The 8,466-nt window shown below is 58.9% G+C and overlaps 1 protein-coding gene across 1 annotated transcript; it reads left to right on the plus strand.

The window, feature by feature from the left end:
* Positions 1 to 923: 923 nt before the first annotated feature.
* Positions 924 to 4,310, plus strand: S1PR4 (sphingosine-1-phosphate receptor 4). The gene is made up of 2 exons (XM_055248358.2): positions 924 to 1,022; positions 2,702 to 4,310. Exon 2 carries the CDS (start codon positions 2,771 to 2,773, stop codon positions 3,923 to 3,925), a length of 1,155 nt encoding a protein of 384 aa, XP_055104333.1. The 5' UTR covers positions 924 to 1,022; positions 2,702 to 2,770; the 3' UTR covers positions 3,926 to 4,310.
* Positions 4,311 to 8,466: the final 4,156 nt, after the last annotated feature.

The following is an 8,466-nucleotide window of genomic DNA, read 5'->3' on the forward strand; positions in this document are numbered from 1 at the left end:
CCCCTGTGCCCCTCATGGGATGCCATGTTCTCATGGGATGCCTGTGCCCCTCATGGGACGCCTGTGCCACTCATGGGACGCTGTGCCCCTCATGGGACGCCTGTGCCACTCATGGGATGCTGTGCCCTCATGGGACGCCTGTGCCCCTCATGGGATGTCATGTTCTCATGGGATGCCTGTACCCCCATGGGGACGCTGGTGCCCTCATGGGAGGCCTGTGTCCTCATGGGACACCTGTGTTCTCATGGGACGCCTGTACCCCCATGGGGATGCCTGTGCCCCTCATGGGACATCTGTGTTCTCATGGGATGCCTGTGTTCTCATGGGACGCCTGTGTTCTCATGGGATGCCTGTACCCCCATGGGGACGCCTGTGCCCTCATGGGAGGCCTGTGCCCTCCTGGGACACCTGTACCCCCATGGGGACGCCTGTGCCCCTCATGGGACATCTGTGTTCTCATGGGATGCCTGTGTTCTCATGGGACGCCTGTGTTCTCATGGGATGCCTGTACCCCCCATGGGGATGCCTGTGCCCCTCATGGGACGCCTGTGACCTCATGGGATGCCTGTGTTCTCATGGGATGCCTGTGTTCTCATGGGACGCCTGTACCCCCATGGGATGCCTGTGCCCCTCATGGGAAGCCTGTGACCTCATGGGACGCCTGTGTTCTCATGGGATGCCTGTGCCCCTCGTGGGACGCCTGTGACCTCATGGGATGCCTGTGTTCTCATGGGATGCCTGTGCCCCTCGTGGGACGCCTGTGACCTCATGGGATATCTGTGTTTTCATGGGATGCCTGTGTTCTCATGGGACACCTGTACCCCCATGGGACGCCTGTGCCCCTCATGGGACGCCTGTGACCTCACAGTACACTTGTGACCCTTCCAGGACACCTTACTGGTAGAATTAGTGTAGCTGCCCCCACCCTGAGGCCAAGGATACCATTGTCTCAGGAAGGCTGAAGACCACAGGCTCCTGGGGGGACAGGAGGCAGGTGGGGCCCCTCAGGACCCTCCTTGGTGGTAAGTGGGCCTGGCCTGGGGGTGATTGTAGGTGGGAGGAGGCACCCAGCAGGGACTTATCCTGGGTCCTACTCACACTTCCGGAGCCTGCATTATTTCCCAAGTCACCCCACACCCCAAGGCCTTCTGGATGGGGACCAGTGGGGGGTCGCAGACACTGGGGGAGCTGGAGAGCAGAGACCCCACACTCCGTCCATGGCAGATGATGTCCAAACCCCTACATGCCTCAGACCCAGGGCAAGGCCGAGCCTCCCTTGTCAGACCCCAGGGCAAGGCCTTGCATCCCCACTCAGACCTCAGGGTGGGCCTTGCCTCCCCCCTCAGACCCAGGACAGGGCCTCACCTCTCCCCTCAGATCCAGGACAGGGCCTCATCTCTCCCCTCAGACCCCAAGGCAGGGCCATGCCTCCCCCCTCAGACCCCAAGGCAGGACCATGCCTCCCCCACCAGGGCAGGTCTGAGCCTCCCCACTCAGACCCCAAGGCAAGGCCAACCCTCCCCCCTAGACCCCAGGCAGGTTCAAGCCTCCCCCTTCAAACCTCAGGGCAGGGCCTGCCTCCCCCCTCAGACCACAGCACAGGGCCTTGCCTCCCCCCACAGACCCAGGACAGGGCCATGCCTCCCTCCAGACTCCAGGGCAAGTCTGAGACTCTCCACTCAGACCCCAGGGCAAGATCATGCCTCCCCTCTCAGAACCCAGGGCAAGGCCAACCCTCCCCGCTCAGACCCCAGGCAGGTCCAAGCCTCCCCACTCAAACATCAGGGCAGGGCCTGCCTCCCCCCTCAGACACCAGGGCAGAGCCTGCCTCCCCCCTCAGACACCAGGGCAGAGCCTGCCTCCCTCCTCAGACGCCAGGGCAGGGTGCGTCTCCCACTTAGACCCACAGCCGCCTCACCTCAGGCTGAGTCATCGTGAGCTGTCGTCAGCAGGGCCATGGGGATGGGGTGAGCAAGTCCCTACTTTTCCTATGCACCTCAATCCCAGTGGGGGGCTGCCCCAGGGGGCCAGCAGCTCTGCTCCCAGCAGGGTGAGCTCAGGGGCAGGGGATGCAACCATGAATCCCAAAATGGGGGCCTGGTCCTGAGACCCTACCAGCTTGTCCCTGGGGGTCCCTCTCCCTGGACGTGCGTGTCCTCCCATAGGCGGAAAGCAGGTCTCAGGCCGCCTCTCTGGGCCTCAGTTTCCCCTTCTGTAACGCATCAGGCTCTCTGGGCCTCAGTTTCCCCTTCTGTAACGCGTCAGGCCCTGTTGAGGGATCAAGTCGGATGAGTTGATGCTCTAGGGCATGCAGGCACTTGACATTTATTAAGCACCTGCTGCGTGCTGAAGCGTCCTTGGAGCATTTGGGGAGACCTCAGTGGAGCCAATGGGTGTTTCGGGGGTGATCAGGGCTGGCAGGGAGGAGTCGTCCGGCTGGAGGGGGTGGCCCATCCCGAGTGGGGACCCATTTCCGCTCTGTGACTGACAGCTCTGGGGCTCCCTGTGGGTCTCTGGCTTTCGAGGACAGGAAGAGGGCAGCTGGGGCAGGGGTTGGGGGGGTCTCACAGCCGGGCTGGCCCCAGCGCGTTGGCTCCAGAAGCCCGGGTGGGGGCCGACCGTTGGGGTGCCCCTCCCTGTCCTCGGCCTTACCTCCACCCTGGAGGGTACCTTGAACATAACAGGAAATTTCAAATAACAGGAAACCAAGACCAGCAAGTCGGGTGGCTCCACCCTGCCTCGGGGCCTCAGTCAGCCCCCGGGGGAGGCCATGAACGCCACGGGGACCCCGGTGGCCCCCGAGTCCTGCCAACAGCTGGCGGCCGGCGGGCACAGCCGGCTCATCGTGCTGCACTACAACCACTCGGGCCGGCTGGCCGGGCGCGGGGGGCCGGAGGACGGCGGCCTGGGGGCCCTGCGGGGGCTGTCGGTGGCCGCCAGCTGCCTGGTGGTGCTGGAGAACTTGCTGGTGCTGGCGGCCATCACCAGCCACATGCGGTCGCGACGCTGGGTCTACTATTGCCTTGTGAACATCACGCTGAGTGACCTGCTCACGGGCGCGGCCTACCTGGCCAACGTGCTGCTGTCGGGGGCCCGCACCTTCCGCCTGGCGCCCGCCCAGTGGTTCCTACGGGAGGGCCTGCTCTTCACCGCCCTGGCCGCCTCCACCTTCAGCCTGCTCTTCACTGCAGGGGAGCGCTTTGCCACCATGGTGCGGCCGGTGGCCGAGAGCGGGGCCACCAAGACCGGCCGCGTCTACGGCTTCATCGGCCTCTGCTGGCTGCTGGCCGCGCTACTGGGGATGCTGCCTTTGCTGGGCTGGAACTGCCTGTGCGCCTTTGACCGCTGCTCCAGCCTTCTGCCCCTCTACTCCAAACGCTACATCCTCTTCTGCCTGGTGATCTTCGCCGGCGTCCTGGCCACCATCATGGGCCTCTATGGGGCCATCTTCCGCTTGGTGCAGGCCAGCGGGCAGAAGGCCCCACGCCCAGCGGCCCGCCGCAAGGCCCGCCGCCTGCTGAAGACGGTGCTGATGATCCTGCTGGCCTTCCTGGTGTGCTGGGGCCCGCTCTTCGGGCTGCTGCTGGCCGACGTCTTTGGCTCCAACCTCTGGGCCCAGGAGTACCTGCGGGGCATGGACTGGATCCTGGCCCTGGCCGTCCTCAACTCGGCGGTCAACCCCATCATCTACTCCTTCCGCAGCAGGGAGGTGTGCAGAGCCGTGCTCAGCTTCCTCTGCTGCGGGTGTCTCCGGCTGGGCATACGAGGTCCTGGGGACTGCCTGGCCCGGGCCGTCGAGGCTCACTCCGGAGCTTCCACCACCGACAGCTCTCTGAGGCCGAGGGACAGCTTTCGGGGCTCCCGCTCACTCAGCTTTCGGATGCGGGAGCCCCTGTCCAGCGTCTCCAGCGTGCGGAGCATCTGAGGTTGCAGCCTTGCGTACGGACGGTGCAGCCACCGGGTGCGCGCCAGGCAGGCCCTCCCGGGGTTCAGGAAGCTGTGTGCACGCAGCCTCGCCTGGATGGGGAGCAGAGAACGGGACAGGCCCCCGTGGTCTTCCCGGTGGCCTCTCGGGGCTTCTGACGCCAAATGGGCTTCCCGTGGTCACCCTGGACAAGGAAGCAACCACCCCACATCCCCGTAGGAGCAGAGAGCGCCCTGGTGTGGGGGCGAGTGGGTTCCCCACACTCCCGCTTCTGTGTGATTCTGGGGAAGTCCTGGCCCCTCTCTGGGCCTCAGTAGGGCTCCCAGGCTGCAAGGGGTGGACTGTGGGATGCATGCCCTGGCAACATTGAAGTTCGATCATGGTACGTGATGTTGCAGCCTTTTATTCCCGGGTGCGTGCATGTGTGGCGGCCGTGGCTCAGGGGGGCTGTGGATCTAGGGGCAGCCGGGTGTGTCTTTGCTAGAGAGGGCCACGGGCCAGTGCCCTGTGAGGGTGGAGTGTGTGTGTGTGTGTGGACAACCTCTGGGCGTTGCGGGAAGTGGGGGTGACAGTGACAGTTAATGCCGCCTCTTCTTCTTCACTTCCCCTTTAGAAATGGCAGGGCCCATGCCCTGACTCTGGCCTCTGCATCTTTTGGGGACCCAGTCTCGGGGCTGGCAGAGGCAGTCAGTCACCTTGGCTTCCCGGCCTGGGGGAATCTTCCCTCACGTCCCCTTCAGCACGAACCGCCTCGGCTTTCCCGGTCGGTAAAATGGTTTAATCACTGAAGCTGAAGCACAAGGTTGATGGTACAATGCTCAGCGCCAGCCACAGGGGCTGACGGCTGCGTATCCTGTGAAGCTCCAGTGGAGACGTTCCAGCTCCACACCATTCAGTACGGGAGACGCCAGCCCCGCGGGGGTACAGTGCAAGCAGATAACCGAATTTCGAAGTGTAGGTTGTGTTTAATTTGAATCTGTTTATATTTCGGAAGCCCCATGGGGTGGGTGGCCGCAGTTTCAATGCAGATGTAAACCTGGAAGCCTCCAGCACCTGCAGCTCATAGACAGCTCTTGCTCCTCCTCCCAGGACCAAGCCAGCCCCGTCCAGTCCAGTGTCTGGGCAGAGGGAGTCAGAATCCACCCCACCCGCCGCCTGGGCTCAGGCAGTTCTGCTTTAAGTCATTATTTCTCCACTGCACAATGGGGAATGCGGTGTGTGAGGGCCATTTACCCACTAATACAGCAGCCGTGAGGCACACATGGCTATTGAAAATTCATGGAAATTGCTGGGTGTGGTGGCTCATGCCTGTAATCCCAGCACTTTGAGAGGCCAAGGGAGGAGGATTGCTTGAGTGCAGGAGTTTGAGACTAGCCTGGGTAACATAGCGAAACCACGTCTCTACAAAAAATCTTCCAAAATTAAAAAAATTAGCCCGAGCATGGTGGTGCATGCCTGTGGTTCCAGCTACTCGAGAGGCTGAGGTGGGAGGATCACTTGAGCCCAGGAGGTCAAGGCTGCAGGGAGCTGTGATCGTGCCACTGCACTCCAGCCTGGGTGACAGAGTGAGACCCTGTCTCTAAAAAAAAATTAAAAAAAAAAAAGAAAGAAAATTCATTGAAATTAAATGAAAGTTAGGCCAGGCGCAGTGGCTCACGCCTGTAATCCCAGCACTTTGGGAGGCCGAGGCAGGTGGATCACGAGGTCAGGAGTTCAAGACCAGCCTGACCAAGATGGTGAAACCCTGTCTCTACTAAAAATACAAAAAATAAGCTGGGTGCAGTGGCAGGAGCCTGTAATCCCAGTACTCGGGAGGCTGAGGCAGGAGAATCGCTTGAACTCGGAGGGCGGAGGTTGCAGTGAGCTGAGATCGCGCCACTGCACTCCAGCCTGGGTGACAGAGTGAGACTCCATCTCAAAAAACAAAACAAAAACAAAAACAACAACAAAAAAAATTAAATGAAAGTTAAAAATTTAGTCTCTCTGTATTGATTTGCTACGGCAGCCATGACAGTCTCACAGATGGCTTGAAAACAGACATTTATGCTGTCATAATTCTGGAAGCTGGAAGTCTGAGAAGAAGGTGTGAGTAGGGCTGGGTCCTCCTGAGGCTGGTGGGGATCTGCCCAGGCCTCTCCCAGGTCCTGCTGGTGGCCGGCATCCTTGATGTTCCTTGGCTTGGAGAAGTGTCAGCTCCATCTCTGCCTCCGTCTTCACGAGTCACCCTCCCTGGGTCTGTATCCAAACTCCCCCAACTCCTTCAACCTTTTTTATTTTAAGAGATGAGGGGCCGGGCGCGGTGGCTCATGCCTGTAATCCCAGCACTTTGGGAGGCCGAGGTGGGCGGATCACGAGGTCAGGAGATGGAGACCATCCTGGCAAACACGGTGAAGCCCCGTCTCTACTAAAAATACAAAAAATTAGCCAGGCATGGTGGCGGGCGCCTGTAGTCCCAGCTGCTCTGGAGGGTGAGGCAGGAGAATGGCGTGAACCTGGGGGGCGGAGCTTGCAGTGAGCCGAGATCAGGCCACTGCACTCCAGCCTGGGCGACAGAGACAGACTCCATCTTAAAAAAAAAAAAAAAAAAAAAGGAGATGAGGGTCTTATTAAGTTGTCCAGGCTGGTCTCAAACTCCTGGGCTCAAGCGATCCTCCCACCTCAGCCTTCTAAATAGCTGAGCCTACAGGAGTCCACCACCAAGCCCGGCTCATTTTCCTATTTTTACATTTATTATTATTATTGTTATTATTATTTTTTTGAGAAGGACTCTCTCTCTGTTGCCCGGGCTGGAGTGCAGTGGAGCGATCTCAGCTCACCACAACCTTCACCTCCCGGGTTCAAGCAATTCTCCTGCCTCAGCCTCCTGAGTAGCTGGGACTACAGGCACGCACCATCATGCCCGGCTAGTTTTTGTATTTTTAGTAGAGACGGGGTTTTGCCATGTTGGCCAGGCTGGTCTCGAACTCCTGACTCAGGTGATCCACCTGCCTCAGCCTTCCAAAGTGCTGGGATTACAGGCGTGAGCCACTGTGCCTGGCCGATTTCCCCATTTTTATAAAGCCACCAGTCATATGGGATCAAGGGCCCACCCTGCTCCAGTATAACCTCATCTTAACTAACGCCATCTGCCACAACCCTATTTTCCAAATAACATCCTATGCTGAGGTCCTGGGGGTTAGGATGTGATCGTGTAGATTTTGATGGGACAGTTCTTTATTTTCTTTTATATTTTAGAGACAGGGTCTTCCTCTGTCACCCAGGCTGGAGTGCAGTGGTGGGATCATAGCTTGCTGCAGCCTCAATCTCTCTGGCTCAAGTGATCCTTCTGCCTTGGGTTTCCGAGTAGCTGCAATTACAGGTGCACACCACCGCATCTGGCTAATTTTTATATTTTTTGTAGAGACGGGGCTGGGTGCCGTGGCTCACCCCTGTAACACCAGCACTTTGGGAGGCCGAGGCACGTGGATCACCTTAGGTCAGGAGTTTGAGACCAGCCTGGCCAACATGGCAAAACCTCGTCTCTACTAAAAATACAAAAATTAGCCGGGCGTGGTTGTGCATGCCTGTAATCCCAACTACTTGGGAGGCTGAGGCAGGAGAATTGCTTGAACCCGGGAGGCGGAGGTTGCAGTGAACCGAGTTTGCACCACTGCACTCCAGTCTGGGCGACAGGGCAAGACTCCGTCTCAAAAAAAAAAAAAAAAAAATGAGAGAGACAGGGTCTTGCTGTGTTTCCCAGGCTGGTCTCAATCTCCTGGGCTCAAGTGATCCTCTTGCCTCAGCCTCCCAAAGTGTTGGGACTACAGGCATGAGCTACTGTGGCTGGCCAATTGCAGACAGATGGAACTGTGGCCGGCCACTTCACCAGTGAAGTCCCAAACACCCCTCTGCAGGCATGATAAGCTAGGGTAGTTCTTATCTTTTCCTGATTCCTGTTCTCTGTGTGTTTAGTGGGGACCACAGCAGGCAGGGTGGGGTGTTGGTGGAATTTGGGATGAGTGGAGTCTGGGCAGGCCTGGAGCTCTCTGTCTGCCTTCTGGGCCCATGTTGGCTGACCCTGTTTTCCCCTCTGCCCTGCTTTGGTTGAGCAGAATTATTTCTTGGTCCTTCCCGTCTGGGGGCTTTTTGCTTAACCTTTGTTGCCCCTGATAGAGGGGCCTTGTTAGCCCGCACCTTCCCTCATTCGTCACTCGACTTCTGCCTGCTCATTCTTTGTACCTTAGTTTTAGCGTCACCTCCTCCAGGAAGCCTTCTTTGATTTCTCCTCCTCCCTAGGTCTCCTCTAGGCTCCCACAGCTGCCTGTGTTCCCTGCATGACAGCTCTGCTTTATACTGGGCACAGCTTTCCCTCATTCTTTGCTCTACTGCTCTGGCTCATCTTTTGAGTTTCAGCTTAAGTGTCACCTCCTCCAGGAAGCCTCCCCTGATTTCCTCTCCTCCCTAGGCCTCCTCTGGGCTTCCCCCAGCTGCCTATGTGTCCTCCATCCCAGCTCCCATCGCTCCTGGTCACACAATCCATCTCCTCCTTCGGACTTCGATCT

This window comes from Symphalangus syndactylus, chromosome 17 (assembly GCF_028878055.3).
Source record: "Symphalangus syndactylus isolate Jambi chromosome 17, NHGRI_mSymSyn1-v2.1_pri, whole genome shotgun sequence".
In the NCBI taxonomy this organism is placed as follows: Eukaryota; Metazoa; Chordata; class Mammalia; order Primates; family Hylobatidae; genus Symphalangus; species Symphalangus syndactylus.